The 25,187-nt window shown below is 33.0% G+C and overlaps 1 protein-coding gene across 1 annotated transcript in view; it reads left to right on the top strand.

The window, feature by feature from the left end:
- Nucleotides 1–25,187, top strand: part of LOC126978835 (titin-like) — a 128,443-nt gene that overhangs the window by 60,714 nt on the left and 42,542 nt on the right. The window contains exons 26-36 of the mRNA XM_050827923.1: nt 261–307; nt 753–838; nt 1,152–1,372; nt 4,315–4,389; nt 4,617–4,721; nt 5,149–6,161; nt 6,427–6,487; nt 10,062–10,097; nt 10,834–17,160; nt 22,020–24,518; nt 24,885–25,039. Of these exons, the coding sequence (XP_050683880.1) occupies nt 261–307; nt 753–838; nt 1,152–1,372; nt 4,315–4,389; nt 4,617–4,721; nt 5,149–6,161; nt 6,427–6,487; nt 10,062–10,097; nt 10,834–17,160; nt 22,020–24,518; nt 24,885–25,039 (10,625 nt within the window). The remainder of the gene's footprint in view (nt 1–260; nt 308–752; nt 839–1,151; nt 1,373–4,314; nt 4,390–4,616; nt 4,722–5,148; nt 6,162–6,426; nt 6,488–10,061; nt 10,098–10,833; nt 17,161–22,019; nt 24,519–24,884; nt 25,040–25,187) is intronic.

The raw sequence follows: 25,187 nt of genomic DNA, 5'->3' as shown, positions 1-25,187 counted from the left end.
TACTTGTTATTTATTATATTAGTTATTTTTTTAAGACTAGTTAAATTGTTTGTTGTGCACCGATTTGCTATACTCTACATAATATAGTTATAAACTTATTGTAACATAGATCACTTTTAACTATTACTACATTGTACACTATTAACGATAATATTGCTGATTATTTCGCACAAAGCACAGCTTTTTGTTTAAGAGCTACAGAAAATTACTGTTTTGGCGCACTTTTAATTACCTTTTATAACTTACTAATTTTTTTGCAGCATATGAGTATGTACCGAGTGCATCTGAAGAGGAAGTGAGTGATGAGGTAAGACATTAGTAGTAAAAATATATCGCCACAATAAGATATAAGAAGAGACCAATCATTGAAAATTTATAGTTTCTTCTATAATTGTTTTGGATGCTGTGGGAGTGTGTCTGAATTATTTTCAAGTAATCAATTTAAACAAATGTATGTTACTGTAGGTTCTTTTGTGAATTAAAAAGAAGGAAATATACTATGGCAAACAAAACAAGCTTTGATACAAGCTGAAGTAAAAAATATTCAACTGTAAATTTCACTGAGTGAAATCTAACTTTACATAACTATAGAACGAACTCTCCTAATCAAAAAAATATTTCTATCTACTTTTTAATTATTTTTTAATATAATTTCATTACTTGATAATTTCAATGAGCATCCACAAACGTAGCTTAGTTCTATTACATGAGTGAAGTAGTTGGTATGTATTTTACGAATTATTTTTTTGCAGAGAACTAGTGATATTGAAGAGTTTGCTCCAAGAATTGTTAAAGCTCTCCCTATTGTTGTTAAAACACATGAGGGAGAATTGACAAGGTAATAATATTTTTAAACTTTTTATTTGCGAATTTCCAACGAGATTCGATTTCGATTTTCGACTTTAGATTAATTTTATTTTTTAAGCTCGTTATAAACGTTATCATAAAACTAGTGACAAATCAATGGCCTTAATTAATATATTTACCATATATTTTTTATATTATTTAATTTTGTATTCAAGAAGGAAAAGTTAATAATGAAAAGCCAAATTATAAATGACAACTTTACATTATACGAGGTAATATAAGCCAATATCCATTGAATGGATAAATTTGAAATTTGAAATTATTGTTAAAATTATGTTTCACAGGCTTGAAGCTAGAGCTATAGGTATGCCAAAACCTCAAGTAAGATGGTTAAAACAAGGGTTGGAGATAAAAAAATCTCAAGAATATCAAGTAGAAGAAATGGAAGATGGCACTTCCATATTAATTATATCCGAAGTCTACGAAGATGACACAGGCGACATAACATTTGAGGCTCACAATCCGTTAGGTGTCACCACAACGATTGCCGCTTTGTCTGTCGAGAGTAAGTCTCACGAGGAAAAAATGTACATTTCAAAATTTAATAATAATGCTCTTATTATGATGATATATTTCACAAATAAATTTCTAAAACAAAATTTTGTGAACGATGCGGGATTCGAACCCACGACCTCTGGCGTTCCATGCCAGTGTATACGTGTGTATTAATCCTAGAAGTGCGGGTTATCATTTTAAAAACATAACAAATTGTTTGGATGTTATAGTTATTTATGCAACAGTTATAACCCTTTTTACATTATAGGGTATTAAAACACGAATGTGGGTTATAATAGTATCACAAGAGTGTTTTAATACCTAATAATTATAATTAATAATTAATAATAATTATAATTATTAACAGTAGCATACAAGACTTTATCTACACCCATAATATTAATCCTTTATAAAAAGTTCTGAAACTGTTACTTTACTGATAACATTAAAAAAGCCAGTCCTGGTAACCATTACATCATCAAAACGAGTGTTGTAATGAAAACTGAGGATTTAAAGCATGGGTGTAGATAAAATATTTACAGTACTATTACTACTAGTAAATATTTACTGCTTGACATGTATATTTATTTTATAGATTCTAAAAAGGCAATTTTCAGATATTGTTGTAATAACTTTAGACTTTAGAACTCGTGTCATTTTAATATTGTGGTATTCAAATTTCATTGTCATATAATATGTCTCTAATCATATTTTGTATATTGAATAACTTCTTATAATTAACTTTACATAAAATTATAAATATAACATTTCTCAACAAAATTTTTGTACATGGGTTATACATAATTTATTTTGATTGCTTTTATATCTACAAATAAGAATAGGAGTAAAAAATAGTTCTGAATTTGTTTTTCTGAGTGAAATATGGAAAAATTAAAATCAGTGAAAATACATAAAGTGTGACAAAGTGATGATATATGAAATGATACCGAATATCCTTTTCTGATATTTTCTTACAAGAGAAGTTTTAAAATAGAGTTAAAATTTTTAAAATTGACAGTTTTATTTGTCCTGTTACGTTCAGTAGAAGTTTCTCTTACGAACCCCCAAATAAAGTCTCCTACTATGCTTTCAGTTTACTGGCTTAGGTAACCTCTCTCAAATTCTATTATATCTTGATGCAAGCGCTCTACTTGTTCTTCCGAATAAGCTGTTTAAATGTTTAAATTTATATTTTATATATTTAGAGACTCCCTACACATCCAATAATAGAAAAAATTGTATTGATGACCTACAAATATATACGTTTTAATTTTCGCCTCTAAACGCTATGAAAAAATCTCTTCAAATATTCGAATCCTCCGGGATCATGAATAAGAGCTTTCTAAGAGACGCAATGGCATCATTAATAAAGTCTGAGGATCGACAATTGCTTCTCATTTAATATTGTATATTCCAACTTCGTACTAAATACGTACAGTCCAATGATTTGTCGGTAGTGAGTGGCATCATTTCTACTATCCTTCCGACTGGCAAAGATAACAGCAGTGTAAAGTATATGCGTTCCAGACAAAAATAATACCATCTTCATGTTTTCAGTAACTTTGCACTTGTTTTTCATATATTTAATTGCAATTTGGAAGTCGTAGTGTTGGTAGGCCCCCCACAAGATCGACCAATGATCTGGTCAAGATTGCCGCAATATGTTGGATGAGGGCAGTACGGGACAGATCGTCATGGCGAAATGATGCGTCCGGCCGGAATGTAGATGATGATGATGATGAAAAGCATTTTAATACTGTCGTAATTATAAGACCGATTTTTATTGGGCGCGTAAATTTAAAATAGTCAATACGCTCTAAGTTCTGAAAATGCAAATATTTTCGATATGTTATCACATTATTTATATGTAATGTATGTAAAACCCATGCGCATTTTTTTTTGCTGACTGGTTATATTATCATGGTATAAAATTAACAGGGTTGTTCTTATAATATTTGAAGGATATCAAAATATTTTAATAATACTTTATAATTATTATTTTCAGAATTTTTCCCGAAAGTCTCGATTCACCAACCTTTATCCTTTCCTTTTTAACTTTCTTTAAACATATTTTGGACTTCAATAGTAAGAAACATTGCTTCACCTCTGCAAAATAGTGCCTTCTTGATATTACAATTAGTGTGGTGGGTCATTATTATGATCAATTACATTAAATTATTATTACCAAGAGTGTCATAATCAATGCACTCACGTTTCATACGATGTTTTTCAACACACTAAAATTAATTTATTTAATAATTATGCATACATTTTTAATAACAGCATATACAAATATAGTGGCCTCTATGTGTATGTGAATATTATTCGTATTTATAACGTAACTTATTGTTATTTTAAATATTTTAAGTTATTTAGACCTATTTACGTATTTTTTATATATTGCTCTAAATTAACACTCTTTTTTATTTTAATAAGTACTTAAATGTATACTGAAGAGCTTAATAACGTTTCGTATACATAAATATTATTATATTACTAACTAGTTGTACCAAGGTAACATAAATAAGCATAAGATTAATCACTATTTACCGCACTAGTGCAGTTAAAGGAAAGGAAAAAGCACACATACCTAATAACTTTGATATGTGCGTAGGAACGATCTAATGAATAGTAAATAATAAAATAATAATCTAATAAATTAATGGCAAGTGTGATGAAACATTTTAATTTTTGCAAACATTTTGGCCCACAAATAATTAAATGAAATAAATACATCAATGTCAGTTTTAATCTCTCTTCACTTCGACACAATCAAAGAACGACGTATCCATACGACTCAATTATACTTAATAATCAAACATTATCTACATTTAATAGGCATATAAATATATTACTATATTTCATAACTATATCAAATGCATATATTATATTCTATACATTATAATTTTGACTATTTAAAAGACTTTTATTAAGCAATATTTATGTATCAAGGTTTAGTTGGGACGAAAACATATCGAAAACCAGAGTGGGTGACGCACATGGAAGATATGGAGGAAACTTTTAAAGGTATGACTAATACTAGGTATACATAATAAAATATGGTACACTATCGATTAACTGAATCCAATACTGAGAGATCTTAAAGAGCCACATCTTGACCAACTAATTCTATTTGAGCTTAACCACTAATTGAGCTTTAGGACTTAGGACTATTATCGTTGCATAAATGTTTTAAAATTTAAACAATAGCAATTTATTTTATTTTATTATAATTTGTATGTTTAACCTTTTAGCTATGCATTCAGTACCAACGTTTATTCAGAATATTCAACCTCAACATGTTCAGGAAGGAGACAGTGTTACACTTGAGGCAGTTTTTAGTGGTTCCCCTAAACCAGGTTAGTTCTCAAAATTTTTACAAATTTTAATGATGAAATTGACGCTCTCAAAGTTAGTTAAAATTTATTTATAATTGATTGTATTTTTATAATTAATAATAAAAGTGTTAATTATAATAATCATATTAATTATCTTGACTATATAGACTATTTAAAACTCTCAAAGTTAATTAAAATTTATTTATAATTGATAGTATTTTTATAATTAATAATAAAAGTGTTAATTATAATAATCATATTAATTATCTTGACTATATAGACTATTTAAAACTCTCAAAGTTAATTAAAATTTATTTATAATTGATTGTATTTTTATAATTAATAATAAAAGTGTTAATTATAATAATCATATTAATTATCTTGACTATATAGACTATTTAAAACTTTTAAACATGCTCAATAATTGTGTAACTAAACATTATTGCAGAAATCATTTGGTACAAAGACGAAAAAGCTATAAAAAGTAACAGAAACTTAGAAATAGTAACGCATGAAAATAAAACAATTTGCAAGATAGCCAAAGTAAATAAATCACAGGAAGGAACTTACACGTGTAAAGCGGTTAGTGATGTAGGCACGGCCGTTACCAAAGCACAATTGCAGGTATATAAAGGAATTGAACACATTGAAAAAACTAAAACAAAGAAAGCTAAATCTGTTAAAGTTGAAGAATATCGTGCACAGAATGCCTCTGAGAATATCGAAGATATTTCTAGTTCAATAATAAAGTCTGAAAATATGGTAATAGAAAGTACTGAAGAATTACAACAAGTTCTTGAAATGAAGAATACGGCTAAGGTTGTTCTTACTGAAGCAAGACATGTTGAAACAATTGATATCTCTACACTTAAAAAAACTGATTCGAAGGAGAAGCCAATAGAGAAAGAAAATTTTGAAAAAATTGAACCCGTTTTAACTCCCAATGAACATATAATTTCATCGCAACAATTGAGTGATGAAGTAGCACAAACACTGGAAAAGTTATCTTATGACCTAGAAAAGGGGGTCTCTACACAAGAAGTCAATTCACGAATGGTTGCTGAAATAAATGAGTTACTAGAAGTAATAAATGCAAAAGAATTTGGCCCAGGTGAATCTCCGTTACGGGAACTTGCTACAATTGGATACATGTTAAGGAATGGCGTTACTGTTGATGTTATAGAAAGCTTGTATGACTCTCAGCGTTTCCCATCTTTGCGCATGCCACAGTCACAATCCGCACTGGTGCAGTTAGTTGAAAGGCAGGGTCACGGAGCGCTTATAACAGAAGTACTTACTGAGGAGTCCGCAGACAGTGAAGACATTATAGCAGCGAAAGTGGGATTTAAAGCTTTTATGAAGATGGTTGAATTGAAACATACCTCTGTGGAAGAAATTATAGCTCATTTATATCCTGAAGACTTCACTCCCCGATCCTGGGAAAAGAAAGAGGCTACTGAGGTAATTATATTATTATATTTTTGGTATATTTTTTAATTATTTCATATTCAATGAGTCCATAAATAGTGACTTTTAACGGTTAACAGAATCCTGATCGACACTGCATTGTAATGGGCACGGCGTATTTATGATTTACCATCAGTTGAACGTCATGCTCGTCTCGTCACTTTTTCTCGTAAAAAAATTAATCAATTGAGGTTTTGTTGTAATTTCTTATCATATCTACTTTATTAATTAAAACTAATATAACGTATGCTCTCTACAGGTCATCGTTGAGTCTTCAATAAAAGAACATGCTAAAACTCACACATCGCTAGCTAAACAAGGTAATACAATTTGATATTATATTATATTATATTATTTGATTTTTTCACGACTGTGTCGGTAACTTATCTTAATATCCCGTCCCAAGACCCTCAGGAAAAAGGATATCTAGAGTTATGATCCTGTTCTGTCCCCCCATTTAAAATATTGTGTGATCGAACGGTCGATCCTTGGAGTTGAGTGTCAGATGTGGATGAATGATATGAAGACGTTGACTGTGTGTTTGAGTGTGTTGTGTGTTGTTGATGTGTCTGCGATGATTGTGAAACGAAAACGGTATCTCCAAGCACCTTACTAATTATGGTGGAAGGATGAAGTGCTGCTTGTTTTTGTAGTATGTGTATGTTAATGTTTGCATCTAATTTGTCACAATACCGCTTAAGGCTCTTCGTCACTGCACCCGTGGCTCCTACTACAATCGGAATAATTGAGACGGTGGTGTTCCATAGCCTGGAGAGTTCCACTTTTAGCGGGTGATATTTGCTAATTTTTTCTATTTCCTTAGCTCCAATGTTATAGTCCGATGGTACCGAGATATCTATAAGGTAAGTATGGTTGTTTTGTTTATCTATGTGAATAAGATCTGGTCTATTGTGAGTAATTGTAATGTCAGTTTGGACAGGGATTTCCCACATTAGTTTGGCTATACTATTTTCTTTTAACATCGGTTGCTTCAGTTCTTTCTGCCACCATAACTTGTTTACATCGATTTCGTTCTTCTTAGCCAAGCACCAAAATACATATTGAACTAAATTATTGTGTCTTTTTACAAAATATGTTCGAGCGAGTTTTTCGCATCCTGCTAAAAGATGTTGTACGGTTTCGTCTTTATTTGCACACAAGCGGCATTTGCATCTGTATTTCTTTTCAATATATCGCGTTCGTGCTGTCGCGTTAGCACTGCCTGATCTTATATAGCAAATAGAGACGACTCCAATGTTGGCGAAATAGGTTGTTTCTTCAGCCATTTAAATGTAAGCTCTTTGTCCACATTGGCAAGGTCGAGGACCTTTTTAGGGAATTGCCCATGCAGGCTCTTGTTTCTCCAGGCTTCATTCTGTTTCTTTATTATGCTATTTTTAATTTCAATTTTGGTGTGATCTTTGCCCGTTGTTAGCTTCAGTTCTTTTTCTATTTCATACGAATCTTTATAAATTGAATGTGTTTCTCTGTTCTTATCGTGTTGTGTTATTGCTTATATGAGTTTATCATTTTTCTGTTCTAAATATTGTTTATATTTCAAAATATGAGCTTTGTATAAGTTTTCTAAATTAATCAATCCTCTGCCACCCATTGCTATGGGTAAATAAATTCTATCCACATCTGCCTTATGCTGGTGAGCCTTCTTTATCGCTAACAACTTACGCGTCTTCATATCGATTCGTTTTAAGTCGCTATTTTTATAATTTATGACTCCAAATGAGTACATCAGAACAGGTACAGCGTATGTATTAATCCCTTTTATTAGATTTCGCCCATTTAAATAAGAATTTGTAATCTTTTTAACTCTCCTAAAATATTCTTTCGTTAGTTGGTCCCTAATGTCGCTATGATTTATTTTCCCAGATTCGTTAATTCCTAAATATTTGTATGTTTGGTCTAATTTTAATTGCTTAAAGGTATTTCCGTTCAGTAGTATATGTTCATTGCCATCAGTATGGTTTCTATAGCCAGCGGTTATATGAAGTATATTACATTTATCCAGGCCGAACGACATGCCTATATCTGTAGTGAAAATTTCGACACTATCTAGTAAAATTTTAGGTTAGTTTTATTATTTGCATAAACTTTAAGGTCGTCCATATATATTAAGTGATTAATCCATACGCTGTCCTTAAGATGATATCCTTTGTTTTGATATTTCTCTAGAATAGTAGAAATCGGATTAATTGCTAAGCAGAATAACAATGGAGATAACGAATCTCCCTGAAAGATATCCCGCCTAACATAAATCGGCTCAGTAGTGTAAGAGTCTGTAGAGCCCTTTGCCGTCATTATAACTTTCCATTTGGGCATTGCCCTTTCAAGGAAACTTTTAATTACCGGCGGGCATCTATAAATGTCCAAGACGCGGAGCAACCACTCATGCGATACACTATCAAACGCCTTCTGATAGTCTATCCATCCCATGCTTAAGTTCTTTTGAGCCTCATGTGCATCCTCCAATATTGCCTTGTTTAGCATCAAATGATCTTTGCATCCCCGAGCCCCGCGCCGACATCCTCTTTGCTCTGGGGCCATGATATTGTTTGTTAGGCAGTGAGAATACAATTGGTCGGATAATAGCGAAGTTAGGAGTTTGTACATGCTCGGTAAACATGCGATTGGGCGCCAGTTCTTTGGATTTTCGGTATCCTTATTCTTCGGTATTAAAATTACTTTGCCTGTTGTTAGCCAATCTTCTAATAATTCTTCCCCTTTCAGAACTCTCGTATATAGCATGGCAAGGTGGTCGTGCGTCTTGGTAAAATATTTAAGGTAGTAGTTCTGAACTTTATCCTGCCCTGGTGCCTTCCAATTTAACATTTTACTTAAAGAGTGTTTAATCTGTTCAGAAGTTATTACATCAGCTGAGCTCGTGATAATATTGTTATTAGATTGTTCCATGTCTAAAATCCATTTTGCTTGATGATTGTACTCAACCGGTTGTGATAAAATGTTTGTCCAAAACTCCTCGGTGATGTGTTTACTCGGTACGGGTACTATATGTACATCTATATTTTCGTTATTACTGTCTAAACTTCTATATAACCTATGTTCGTCTTCTGTAAACATTTTATTTTGTCGTTTTCTGCTATTTATTTCTTCATAACGCTTTATTCTGCCTGCCAGAGCTTTTATTCTTTGTTTCATTATTTCTTCTGTACTTTTTAGTTCTATTTCATTCTTTATCTTATATTTTGCGTATAGTTTATCCCTGATCTTTATCATTTTCCTTGAATTAACTCCTCTTGAAATTTCCACCATCTGTCCTAATTCTTTCCTCAAACGTTCTATCTTTATCTTTATCCTATTTTTCCATGGTGGGTCTCTATGCGGTTTTATTGTGCTGCTAGGCGAGTAAGGGTGTTGGTTGTTGTTGACTATTAAAGTTCTCGCGGCGGAATAAATAATGTCATTAGTACCTCGGAGAGTGCAATTACTTGCTAAAATTGTTGGTAAATAGTTATCGATTATGGTTAAATTTTGCAAAAATTGTCTATTGATTTTAGCTTTCGGCAGGTAATCGCGCTCTTCGATAGGTATTTCTTTTGTTTCAGCTAAACATTGTAGGAATTGGATAACAAGAGGGTTCTGCTCGGAATTATATTATATTATATTATATTATATTATATTATATTATATTATATTATATTATATTATATTATATTATATTATATTATATTATATTATATTATATTATATTATATTATATTATATTATATTATATTATATTATATTATATTATATTATATTATATTATATTATATTATATTATATTATATTATATTATATTATATTATATTATATTATATTATATTATATTAATATAAGGCACGGGTAACATATTATTATTATAATTTTAATTATTTACAGATGATTTAACGGAACTCGAGCAGAATATAGTTCAAGGTAATTATTATAATTTTGTCAACAGTACATATAGATAAAATTAACTTCTAATATGCTTCAAATACTTTTTTCATTTTAAAACAAGAGAAAATATTACCTCGGTTTAACGCTTTATAACTAAAATAAAAATAAACATTCTTTAAAAAAATTCATAAGCTGTGACTTGAAATTTTATCGATAAATTAAAAAATTTGAAACTCACTCTTATAGTATTATATTAGATACACAGTGTCAAGTCACGGCTCGTGAAAACATATTTGATGTAATATTTCATCAAGCTAATTATTTTTTCTGAAGAATTTAACAATACATAATTATTTAATAAATATAACATCGACAGAGCTTTGCAAGCTGCTTTTTTACAATATGCTACAATATTTCGCGACTTAATCGTTGAGGTATAAGATAGCGGTAATTTGTAGTTTTTTATAGTAATTTCTAGTTTATTAAGTAATATCCTGTCGCAGATACTAATTCCTTTTGATAATGCTTTTTAAAGCAATTCGTACGTAGAGTTCAGCTTATTTATTCTTGAAGTTGTGCGTATGTTAAATGTAAGTACAAATTGACTTATTAATTTTGGTTTTCATCAAAGCACTAATTAATTTTAGTTTTGAATGCTAACACGACAATGCTATATATGTATGCTATGAAAATAGCTTGAGTTTCATAATATTTTAAATATTATATTTTTCAATAAAAACAAAAGACTTATTTACAATACCATATTCCACAGATATTAATGAGATCAAACAAGTAAAACGCAAAAAGCACACAAAACAAATAAAAACATCTGAAAGTATCGAAGAAGAATCAAGTGCCATATTATTGAAACCAACACAAACAACACACTTACAAGAAGAACTGGGATTAAACACACTGGATATACAACCTTTTCCTTTTATCAAATCTTTACCAACTGATTTTCACAAAAACAATATAGAAGTTATTTCCTCTAGTGAAGTTTCAAGTATAACACCAGATAAACCTAAAAGCAATGTGCAAGCTCATACCAAAGTAGATGCAAATCTACCGTTAGTAAGCAATTTACAACAAATTCAAGAAAGTGAAGAAGCTTTACACATTGTTGAAAATCGAAAAGCCTTCGGTAAATCAACTGTAATCGAATCAGAACACTTGCAAACATCACATGTGGACGTTAACGATTTCATTGAAGAATATTCAGATGAAAAGTTTAATACTGAAAACCTTACAGACAGTTATATTGTTCCTTTGGAGAGTCTTAAAACTGAGGAAACAGTACCCCAAAGTTCAGTGAGTACGATTGATACATGTCAAATTCATAGAGATAGTGCAAAAGCGGTCTCCGCAAAATCAATAAACTTAAGAGACGCCATCAATGTATCTCAAGAATTTGTACCATTCAAAGAGAGTTCCTTTGAAAGCACCACATCAAAACATTCTGTTGCAGCTGTCTCTATTGCACCATTGACAGGCATTACTACAATAGAAGAAATCAAGCCCGAAATAAAAGAGCATGAATTAATACAGCATACATTGGACAAAGCTGTTATTCCAAAATCCAATTTCAATTTACTGGAACCTATTGTAGTTGGTGAAGTGTATATTGAGGATAAATCAGGAAAATATTATCCAGAACTAATAGTGCCTACAGAAATGGCTAGTGCAGGTGTCACAGTTTCTAATCAGATATTCACGGAAATCCACAGTGTACAAGAAAAAGAAGGTTCAATTGATGATTTTAAGCCACCTGGTACACAAGAAGCTGAATTGAAACTAACACCTAATGATGGTGTAGTAGTATCTATTAATACTTTGCACGACAAAGAAGGTATACTCCCACAACACGAAACACCAAAAAAAGCTCAGGTAGAAGAAGAATTTTCGACACATGCAAGTCTTAGCAATACAATAACAACATCACATATGAAGGAAATGGAACTGCAACCAATAGATTACATAGCAAAATTTGCAAATATAAATTATAATGAACACCAACACAAAACTAGCGAGGAAATTCATACACATGAGTCTGAAAAAGTATATGACGAAGATAGAATAGTTGATAGGAATTTTGCAGATGTAAATATAGCTGTTTTGCATAAAAACATTACAGAAGAAATTCAAATACACGAAAGCACGGATAAAATGCCTGTTAAAGAAGATAAGCAACCTATTAAAGCTAATGTAGATATAAAGGAAGCTGATTCAATCATTACATCAGAAGTGGTCGAAATGTCTACAATGACAGAACTAAAATTAGAAGAAAAGGAAATAAATGAAAAAGCAAAAGAAACAATTACAACACAAAATGCAAAAACAGTTAGTGCCCCTTTTGTGCATGACCAAGAGTCATTGGAGATATATGATTCCAGAAAATCTGAAAATGTGGGTATATCTATGGTACCTGAAAAATCTATATCAGTTTTGGAAACAGAATCGTCGTATTCTACTGCTAACCTACCATCAATGAAAAAGCCGATCAGTCTCAAAGCGCAGGAAGCCCCTAGCCATCTACTTAAATCACCCCTATCAGAAATAATTACAGCTGCAGATCAAATAAATGAACTTATAAAAACCGAGCAAAGTAGGGATGTAGCGACTGAACAGAGAGATCTATGTGAGCAAATATCTGTTTCACAAATAACAATTAACGAGCAAGTTAACGAGTTGAATAAATTTGATTTTACTAGGAATAATGCAAAAACTAGTATTATTCAAAAAGAAGGTGTGGGTGTCTTTGAAGTTGTTCCTAATAGTAGTGAGTCTTTACTTCCTGAGGATAAGATTGTAAAAGATACATGTGCAAATATTGATATTGACGTATCTCATAAAATACCTGTCACTTTAGAAATAAGTCCACGTGAAACTGTAGATTTATTAAGTGTACATCGACCTGATACAAAGGAAGCAAAAATTCAATCTACCACTTTATCATCTTTAGTTGTGTCCGAAACTAAATCCTTAGATAGTCAAAGTATCTTACAACAATTTGAAGGTCCTAATGCAAAATCTATTAATTCGGAACTTATTCCACTTGGAGATATTGTTAATATTACAGAAACTTTATGTTCTGAAAAGGAAGGTAAACTTTTGAAAGGTGACGCCCCTGAACTTTACGAAGCTTTACAAAATGTCATTACTCTACCTGTTGCAATGGCTACCGAGTATGTTGTTGATTCGAGTGTAGGCTATACGCAAAATACTGATGATGCTTCTCAATATAAAAAAGCAAAAGTAGAAAATCTGTTGCATAAAGAGGTTGTTGTAAATACTATTAATTATAATGAAATAGAAAGTCCTTTGGAAAATAAGAAGCCTAACAAGCAAATAGCATCTCAAAATATAACGGAATTACAGGGAATAGTAGTGGAAGAAAATAAGGCAGAAATAACTCCTTCAGAGTTAAGTACTAACGTCACATCAGAAGCCAAAGCATATCTTCAATCAATACCTAATAAAGTAATGGTACAACAAGAAACGTTTATCAATATACACGAGGGGATATTAAAAAATGACGATAAAATATGTTTACAAAATCCAATAGTTTCTGTAAGTGCACTAGGCGCTCCAAAATACGATGAACCCATGATGATAGAAAAAGAAGCTGATATGCCTGTTGAAATAATGCCAGACTACCATAGCGCTTATATTTCTCTTGATCACCACCACAGCATTGAAACATCAGAAGTGTTATCACAATCCCATAATTTACAACGATTTGATGACTTTGCAGTATCTCTAAAAATGGCGGAAACAAGATTGGAGGAAAATTATGGAAAAACAGTTAGCACAAAAGAGATTATAACCAACGAATTTCCACAGACTATTCTTAAGGATATCAATCAAGAACAAAAACCCACAGTGACACCAATTACAATATATCCGTTAAAAAATACAGAAACTGTGGCTGCCGAAACTGAACTTGACTTATCTTATGATAAAGTAACTGCGACAACAAATATTATTCCACAAATGTCTGAGCATCAAGCTTTAATGACGGATACGGTGCACATTGTTGAAAAAGAGGAACAAATAGAAATAACATCAGACAAACATCCCAGTCGAAATGCTAAAATTGGAATCCTTCCATTTATGGGAACACTTAATACAGAAGTAGTTCTTACCGATGATTTATCCAACTTGCATAATAAAAAAGAGCCAATTGGAACGGCTACAATATCACAAGACACGTATCAGCGACACGTGCAAGGCGTTGAAATACAAACAGGTGAAAAGGAATCACCTTTTATAACTGTAAAACACTCAAAACAAGAAGCAAAACCTTCGTTAATGGAATCTGTAGCAAAACAAATACAAGAAGTTCAAATAAATGAAAGCGATAAATCGCTACCTAACATAGTGTTGAAAACGGATAAAAATGTGGCTACTATTTCTATTAATGAACAACAATCATTGCAAAATACAGAAATTATTATGCAAGATAATAGCGAATCATTGGTAGTAATTGACATGACATACAATAAAGCTAAACCTATTCATGAGCTTAATGAAAGTATACAGAAGATGGAGCCATATGTAATCGAGTCTGAAAATGATTTTGATGTCAGCCTTAAACCGAAGCCTAATTATACAACAAGTGAAATTGAGTTACATAAATCCTTAAATATAACAGAAATATTCCCATCAGGGTTTGATTCTCCACTATTAAATAATGAAAACGAATTTCAAAAACATGTTGCTATTTCAGAGATTCTTAGTCAGTCGGAGTTGAATACGAATGAAATAGTTGTGCAAGAAAGAGAGGAAGATTTTAATGTAGAATATAATGCTAAAAGAAACTTTGCAGAATTGAATTTGCAATCGTCGGAAAGTTTGAATGTAATGGAAGATGTATTAGGTGAAAAAGAAAATACCATTTATGTTAAAAAATTACCATATGGTGTATTGAATTCCGTGACTTTTGATACTCATCAGCATATTAACATTGACGTTCATGAACCATCTGAATCCGAGAAATCAATGATGAAACCGGTAGCTGTAAAAGAAGAGAAAGGTAATTTTATTTTAGAGGTCTCTAAGCCATTGGCAATCACTAAAACGGAATCTGAAGAAGTTTATGAAAAACTGAAACCTGAATTGACTAAAACTAATACTGCGTCTTACAAAATTGACTTAAAGGATTACATCAATATCGGAGAAATTACACCCTTAGAAGACGGTAGAAGTTTCAAACAAGATATTAGTGAAAAGCCTCAAGTAAGTTGTTTAAATATAGAACCCGTAAAACCACTTTCAGTCACAGAAGTGGCATCATTAGAACAGGAAAATCTTATGGAAAATAAGCTTGATCATCCAAGACATAAAGGTGTTCCTATTTTCGAAATATCTTGCCCAGTTGAAGTAAAAGAAGTACTCACAAAAGAAAGAGAGGAAGATTTAGCGGAATCTTTTTATCAACCCAAAGATGCAAAACCAGAGTATGATTATGAATCACAACGTCATATTATTGTGTCTGATACTTTCCCACAAGAAAAGGAAGAGAATTTAGAACATTTTACTGCGATGTACAAAAAACCCCAGAAAAGCGATATTTTAACATCAAAACACATTACAGTCTCGCAAAGTATACCCATGGAGAGTGACAATGTTCTTAACATTGTCACTTCAACAGAAAATATGACTAACGAGAAAACTGCTAACGAGTCACAAGTCCTGTTAGAAGAACTGCACAATGAAGAAATAAACGTGATAGATAATGTGAACTTCACGAATCAATTATGTCAGCCTGATGTTGAAAGATTGAAAAATAATATTACTGGATTAAATACTGCTCAAAAAACAGAAATGTTTCTTCAAGAACAAACTGACATCTTACTAGAGCTAGTTTCTAAAGGATTTAAAGCTACACCAACAAAATCTGCCGAGAATGGAATTCTCGAGACGCAGTTATCACAAGTTATGGAATCTACTAAAAACATTATTACTGCTCCTTCACCAGTTCCTAATAAAGTGTTAATAGACGTCGAAGCCCATAAAATAATTTCAGTTGAGGAAAAGGCAATTCACGAAATACCTGAAAGTATATTAACTGAACCATTTAACTTGTCAAGTGCAGGTGAGTCTGTTTTTGAATTATTACCAATTCAACAATCGGAGGTTTTATCTTTAGATGAAATTGGAAAATTTGAAGGCTTGGATACAGTTAAAGAACAAAAAGCAAATAAAAGTCTCGTAAGTTTACAAAGTATTGAAAGGACAGAACTCGAACCTCTTGACAGCACCAGTAGCTTAATAAACGCTTTGAATCCAACATTAAGTAAAGCTTTAGTTGATTTAGAAACCCAGACTAGCTACATTACTACAGAAAATTCATGTGAGGAAACTCCAGTAGAAGCTAAATTCGATAATTCAAAGCCCACAAAAATTACTGAGCAAATATTAGAACTGAAATCGTTACAACAAACTGAAATTATAACAAACGAACAAATTACTGAAGGGGAAGAAGTAGCGCCAAGAGAAAAAATAACAGCTCAAGTAAGGCCAATTGAATTGGAATCCATCAAGCAACTAGATATGACGGTACACGAAAGTGAAGTTAATACGAATTTCGATAAGCCCGTTGTTACAGATAATGTTTCTGTAACTTTTTCAATGGTGGAAGGTATTAATGTTTTCGAAATAAATCAGGAAAGTATTCCAACGGATATTGAAAAAATTGACAATAGCCAAGAGAAAGCCCATAAAACTCTTACACCATTTTTACACTTACAATGTACAGAAAATATTTTAACATCAGAAGTTGAAGACTTAGAACTTCAACAAGCGCAATTAAAAAGCTCTGCGACAAAAACAACGGCACTATTGTCATCTTTGATAATATCTGATAACGTACCTTTGCAAAATGAGTCACTATTAATTTCCCCCACTATCCCGGAAAAAAAGAAGGCTGAACAACAAATTACAGGTACTCATGTTCTAGAGATAAGTAAAGAATTTATAAATGAAGAGGCAGTCATACATCAATCAGATTCAACGAATTTCCATCAAGCTCGTTTTAGCATTACGAATCAAAATGAAAATTTTGCAACGATATCGAAGCCCCATGTTGACTTGATGGGTAAGTACTTTTATATTTATTATTATTTATTTTAGTGTATTTAAAACTATTTAATAATAATAATTAAATATTTAAATCCATTTTATTGATATAACATGTGATATGATATTTTGTCAACTTCTTTTTAACAAAACAATGCAAAATATCAAGTTATGAAATTCGAAGATAAATTTACCTATGATCTGACCTAAGGTCAGATGAAACCGGAAAAAGTAGGCATATAAAATTCTTAATATGACGATGTACACTAAAAGTGTTTTTACCTGAATTGATTTTTTCTTTTCATTATAATGGTATTTTCCACCGATACAATCACTACTTGATCGCACTACTTACTGTATGCATATTATTATACGAGTACTTAGTCTGGCCATAAATACTGTTACAATTAAAAATAAACATTTGTTATTGCTTTACACAAAGTAGGTATGGAGAAAAATGCAATTTTTATATCCACTATCCATACGCTCGGTATTAGTAAAATGTTTATGTACCGGTTTATTAATAGGTACAATGAGACCTTCTCTGTTTGTGACAGAAAAAGATCTGACCGTTCACGTAGTATTCGTACGCAATTGGTGGTCAAAGCAGTAAGGGAAAGAATTCGAAGAAATATTGTCCGAAAGCAAAAGATTTCAACTCGGGAGATGAAAACAATTTGTACAATTGGCACTGAAGAATTTTCCCATCGAAAGAGTGCGTGCTTCTATTGATAACTGGACGTTTAAAGGACTGTATTGCAGCCAATGGAGACCACTTAGAATAAGCCTTTTACATTTTAAATTGTTTTATAGTTATGTTTTAAACTAAGACACTGTAGAAGTAATTAATGTTTTTTGCAAAAGAAAGTTCTTTTGAAGTAAAACTTCTTTAGGCGCGACTTGGGGGTAAGTCAGAATTTTCTTATGACGGAAGTAACGCTCAGTACAAAAGTCAATTGAGATTTTTTTAAGCTGGTATAATTCAATGGTTTTAAAAAATATTTCAAATTGCTCAATAATATTTTTTTTTAAATCTCCAAGATTTTTATTGTTTATTTATTACTACTATTGCAATAAATAATATATATAAGTTTTCAGAAATTTTCTGACATTCGTTAATTTGTTCTTGGTTTTTGTTTTTTGTTTCCATTATTAGGATAGGTAAAGGGTTCGAGCCCATACAGCCATATTTGGTTATATTCAATAACAACGTCAATTCAATTTCTTATCATCAATTATTTTATTAATGAGTAAAATTTTAAAATGTGCGAATCGACAATGAACTGAATTATAAATAGAATATATAATGAAAATAATAATCAGTCAAATAAAATGGCGGAATCCCAGGAACATTTTACTCTTTCTTCAGTAAATAAGAATAAAAGAGAAAATCAAAGACCTGACCTGTAAAAAGTGTAAGTTTTTATATTCTGTTGAATAATAATATCAAAATATAACATTATATCATTCTTTGTAAAATATATAAAACCTCACTTGATAAAATAATATTAATTAGATTTTTCCGAGAAAAAAATAGCAAAAAATCTAACAATGCTCCTAGCTCTTCAGTAATACGTAAGTGCTTTTGGTACCACGGCTTTATTTAATGTAAATTTTATGTAATATATTAATGCGTCTGTAAATTATTCCTAAAGTTAATTATTAAGCTTTACTTCAATCGCGTGTAAGAATTACATGCACACACTTTTTTATTTCTTTGTTTCACTATTTATGGCAATACAAGGTACGAGTACATACAATGAGGAGCGGCTCAAAATGTCATCTCCAGCAATACTATACATTTGCCTATGACATTTTCTAAATAATCGACATCATACCATTAAAAAAGTCACGTTTATTTCGGCTGTTAAATGTTCCATTCAGCGTATTTATGTTTTCGTCCGTTGTAACTCAGCGGCCTTCAAATTTAAAAAAATATAGTTACAAAGGGTGGCCTGGACTATAAAGTGGGTGTTTGATCTCCATGAAGACGTTTTTCGTCAGCGATGGAGTCGCTTTAAAGGCCTTTTAAAGCGCATTGTCATCCAAAATCAAAACACCTTCCCTGAGATCTTCCTTTTTTCCTTAATTTTCTTGCAGAGTTGATACAGTACGCCTGCGTGATATTTATGGCAGAGAGTGTATCATCAGAATCCCCTCTATATCCTAAAAAAAGGTTGCCACTAGTTTGCTTGTTGTCAACAAGCAAACTAGTGGCGGGACCTTCAATTTTCTTGGTGGCTTTTCTCCTTGGCATTTTCATTGCATTAACTCTTGTTTTCTTTCAGGATACCACTGCTTAATTCAGATTTCATAACAGGTCACTGTTTGTGATATAATTTCTTGCCGTTTTCCCTTCCCCTCACTTTGTTTAAAAATATTGGGCGATATTACTATTGCCTTTGCTTATCAAAGGCGGTCAAGATTTTAAATAACTAACTTGCGTTCCCTTCGTCATCACCAAATCATCTTTCCTTGTTGATTCCAATATCTATATCAATTGATCAATTGATATATCAATTGCTTCAATTTTCTCTTTTTGGATATCTGCAGAAAAAACCCTCGTATGGTGGAGCTCGTTTTCAGGGTATATGAGTCTAAACTACTTAGACTAAAATTTTAATCACTAACTCAGAATGACATGACAATCCCCAAATACCAATGACGTTCTTGCCAAATACCTTTAACATGCGCTCCCATATCTGAATTGGGTTACTTTCTTCTACCTAAGTAATTTAATCAAGACACGTAGCAAAATTTGAAACAATTTGCTAATTTCTACAAAAAAAAAACAACAAAATTTTTGATAGCCTGAAAATAAAATATGAGTATCTCGAATTTAAAAAAAGGAATTAACAAAGAATATTAAAATGTAGTGTAACTATAAATGTAGCCTATACACGTTTAGTAACTTTCTATAAAATAAAGTAGATTTAATTCAGCCACCACTCGTATATGCAAATATTAATTATGTGTGTGGGATTGATTATTCTAAATCAATTATTAATAAATTGATGTATTAACTTAAGTGTAAATTAAATAAATACAAAAAATTTCGACTTCAAACATGCATATTAGTAGTTCTTTTAAACGAGGAAACTTCAATATGTTGTAGCGACAATATTTTTTACCTTTTAATCAGCTGGTTTAAAATATATCATGCAATTTAAAAGCATGTGGCGGAAGGTATGAAATTGGAATGAGCAGGAGGGATCAGGACAAACAGCGCTTCGGAATACTTCATATGAAAAATACTATCAGACCAGAGATGAGAACTATACTCCACATGTGACTTCCTGCAGCAAATGGGTTTTTTTTTGTGGTTTATAAACAAACTTGAGACTTCTGGGCATTTAATTTAACAACGTACATTTTAACCCATTCCGATACCTTCGCAAGAGGGAACTTGATAGAAGAGATAAGTTTCTTCCGTCATAAGTCAACGTTATCCTGTGAGAGTCCTGCATAGCCGGTATAAACAACATCCCCATAACTATCATCTTGATAACAGTGCATGCTGGAGGTATCTCTTCCTATTCTCCCTCCTACATTTTTTCTTCTGCATATAGTTTATGAACAGAAAAAAAGGTGAATATACCACACAGGCTTAAGGAACTCCAGCGTTCACGGGCTTCGTTTGAGCAATATCCTTCAAAAATTATCTGTACGCTGCGCCCAGTAAAGAAGCTTGTGGTCCACTTGCAAAAAGAGAGAAGTGCCTGATGCCATACACGATCAAAGCTTTTCCCTATATGCAGACTAACTGCCAGGACTACTCCCCTACTTTCGATATCATCTGGTATCCAAGCCTGGAAGATCGATATTATGCCAAGAACTGGTGGCTATTCATGCTTTCCAATATTTTTGGGGAGCTGTGAGGTAACTAATAAGCCTTTAGTGAGCTGGATACAAGCTGTTACCTTTTTAGAGAGCGTATGGTCAAGGGCTGAATTTTAAGAGTCTGCATTACGCCTTTTTGTTACTTTAGCACGTTACATTACGTTAGAGTTACGGCGTTAAGATGGGACGATACCTTAGTGTTGCAGAAGTTCACGTTAAGCGTAAGCTAAACGGAGTGGGGTCCTGTGATATTTTTGCCTTGTTAATCCTTAGCAATCAGCTGAACTGTGCCTTCCCCATGATAGGACGGATAGCCCGAACGATAACGTTTTGGGAGGGATTCTACAATCGTTGCAATATTGTAGTGGAGTGACACTAACCTATGTGAAACATAGCAGCGCTCGGCCGCTACTTGACGTTGGTTTTCAGTACGAACTTGGTATTAATTCGAACGAATCTGATCTTGTGCGTTTTTAAACGGCAACGTGACTTGCATACATCGCCAAGCCCTCAGTTACCTCTAATGACTCACATGGGTCCAGGGACATCACTATTCTTTATGCTCCCCCGCGATGCATAGGTTTTAAATAGAAGGGGTGCTGTTGAAAATTATTCTTTATTGTTTATTGTTTAATGCATAAGTTCAATAAATAAATACAAATAAGTTTTATTAAACATAGAAAAATGTATATACTAGGTAAAAATCAATATTAATGTTAAAACAAGGCAGACTTCGTTTTAAATGTTCATAATCTAATACTAATTTGATAATTTTTTCGTTGGGTATCAATTTCCAGTTTCATGTATTAATATTTTATATACATTTTATACGAAGATTCGAAAGGCATAAAAGATGTGGTGAGCCTTAAGTGTCGAAAATGCTTAATCCCAATGATGTTGAAGCTATAGCTATGTGTTAAAATTATTTTTTATAGAAACCACCATCAACTACTTCTAATTGATACAGAATCTGATGATTAAAAAAAATGGTATATGGTATGGTATGCAGGTAACATTAACACATAAGTATTTTTACAGATTCTGAAAGGATGATGTCGCCGAAGTTGAGTGATGTTGAAGAATGTGAAGAGATAATATCAAAATTTATACGAGCACCTGGCCAAAATGAACCGATACAAATACGAACAAAAAGAACAATTCTACGAAAGAAGAAGCGAAGTAATACTGAATATGATGGCGATGTGGTCATTGAAGAAACCTTGGATGATGAAAATATCAACAAGCCCTTTGAAAAGCCTAAAAATGACTTAAATATAGAAGAATATGATGGAGATGATATAACAAGTATTTTAAGTACAGATAGAAGCACAATCGAAATGCCGGAAGAAATTTATCAAATACCAGAGATGGCATCTAAGGTTGAAATACAAGAAGTCATTGACGATACAAGTAAAATTAAAATAAACAAAATAAATAAAGACTTCAAAAAACGTGAAGTTTCACTAAAAGAAATTGAAATGACTTGTAATAAAAATAAAACTAAACACATCTCGACATCCGACACAGCTCAGACCATTGAACACGAAATTGAACAAACAAAAGACGAAACAATCACTCCATTAGAGGAGACACCTCGGCTGGACATAGCAGTTGTTGTTGAAGACACACCAGAAACAGTCAAAATAACGGAGACAAAAACAGGAACTGGTGGGATTAGTAAGACAAAAACAACAAAACGCAAAGTCAGAAGAAAAGATGGCGTCGTCCAGGAGGTCACAGAGGTGGAGGTAACAGAAGGCCCACAAGAAGACTTCGAAATAACTGAGGAACCAGTTGTTGAAGAAATTCTTAAAACACCCGAAGGTAAGGTCATTACTAAGACTGTCAAAAAGCGCACAAAGAAAACTAAACATATTACCTCGACACCTGACACTACTGATACTACTGTACATGAAATTGAACAAATAAAAGACGAAAGAACCACCCCAATAGAGGAGACACCTCAGCTCGACTTTGCAGACGATGTTGTAGACACGCCAGAAACAATCGAAATCACGGAGACAAAAACAGAAACTGGTGATATTCGTAAGACTATAACAACAAAACGCAAAGTCAGAAGAAAAGATGGCGTCGTCCAGGAGGTCACAGAGGTGGAAGTAATAGAAGGCCCACAAGAAGACGACGAAAGAACTGAGGAACCAGTCGTTGACGAAATAAATAAAACACCCGAAGGTCAGGTCATCACTACGACTGTCAAAAAATGCACAAAGAAAACTAAACAAATCTCGACAACTGACATCACTGATACAAATGTACATAAAATTGAACAAATAAAAGACGAAACAACCACCCCATTAGAGGAGACACCTCGGCTGGACTTTTCAGACGTTGTTGAAGACAAAGGCCCACAAGAAGACGTCGAAATAACTGAGGAACCAGTTGTTGAAGAAATCGTTGAAACACCCGAAGGTAAGGTCATTGCTAAGACTGTCAAAAAGCGCACAAAGAAAACAATACATATCTCGACACCTGACACCACTGATACTACTGTACATGAAATTGAACAAATAAAAGACGAAACAACCACCCCATTAGACGAGACACCTCGGCTGGACTTTTCAGACGTTGTTGAAGACAAAAGCCCACAAGAAGACGTCGAAATAACTGAGGAACCAGTTGTTGAAGAAATCGTTGAAACACCCGAAGGTAAGGTCATTACTAATAATGTCAAAAAGCGCACAAAGAAAACTAAACATATTATCTCGCGCTCTGACACCACTGATACTACTGTACATAATATTGAACAAATAAAAGACGAAACAACCACCCCATTAGAGGAGACACATCGGCTGGACTTTTCAGACGTTGTTGAAGACACGCCAGAAACAGTGGAAGTCACGGAGACAAAAACAGAAACTGGTGGGATTCGAAAGACAAAAACAAGAAAACGCAAGATCAAAGGAAAAGATGGCGTCGTCCAGGAGATCACTGAGGTGGAGGTAACAGAAGGCCCACAAGACGTTGTCGAAATAACTGCAGAACCAGTTGTTGAAGAAATCGTTGAAACACCCGAAGGTAAGGTCATAACAAAGACTGTCAAAAAGCGCACAAAGAAAACTAAACATGTCTCGACACCTGACACGGCTGAAAGTACCGTACATGAAATTGAACAAATAAAAGACTTAACAATCACCCCATTAGAAGAGACAACTCAGCTGGACATTGCAGACGTTTTTGAAGACACGCCAGAAACAGTCGAAATCACGGAGACAAAAACAGAAACTGGTGAGATTCGACAGACAAAAACAACAAAACGCAAAGTCAGAAGAAAAGATGGCGTTGTCCAGGAGATCACTGAGGTGGAGGTAACACAAGGCCCACAAGACGTTGTCGAGATAACTGAGGAACCAGTTGTTGAAGAAATCGTTGAAACACCCGAAGGTAAGGTCATAACAAAGACTGTCAAAAAGCGCACAAAGAAAACTAAACATGTCTCGACACCTGACACGGCTGAAAATACCGTACATGAAATTGAACAAATAAAAGACGAAACAACCACCCCATTAGAAGAGACACCTCAGCTGGACATTTCAGACGTTGTTGAAGACACGCCAGAAACAGTGGAAGTCACGGAGACCAAAACAGAAACTGGTGAGATTCGAAAGACAAAAACAAGAAAACGCAAGGTCAAAGGAAAAGATGGCGTTGTCCAGGAGGTCACAGAGGTGGAGGTTACAGAAAGTCCACAAAACGATGTCGAAATAACTGAAGAACCAGTTGTTGAAGAAATCTTTGAAACACCCGAAGGCAAGATCATTACTAAAACTGTCAAAATGCGCACTATGAAAACTAAATCTATCACGACACCTGACATGACTGACACTACTGTAAATGAAATTGAACAAATAAAAGACGAAACAACCACCCCATTAAAAAAGACACCTCAGCTGGATATTGCAGACGTTGTTGAAGACACGCCAGAAACAGTGGAAGTCACGGAGACAAAAACAGAAACTGGTGAGATTCGAAAGACAAAAACAACAAAACGCAAGGTCAAAGGAAAAGATGGCGTCGTCCAGGAGGTCACAGAGGTGGAGGTTACTGAAGGCCCACAAGGCGTTGTCGAAATAACTGAGGAACCAGTTATTGAAGAAATCGTTGAAACACCCGAAGGTAAGATCATCACTACAACCGTCAAAAAGCGCACTAAGAAAACTAAATCTATTACGACACCTGACACGACTG

Source organism: Leptidea sinapis, chromosome Z, assembly GCF_905404315.1.
Source record: "Leptidea sinapis chromosome Z, ilLepSina1.1, whole genome shotgun sequence".
Classification (NCBI taxonomy): domain Eukaryota; kingdom Metazoa; phylum Arthropoda; class Insecta; order Lepidoptera; family Pieridae; genus Leptidea; species Leptidea sinapis.
The sequence above is the reverse complement of the archived record's forward strand: the minus strand, read 5'-3'. Positions and strand labels throughout refer to the sequence as shown.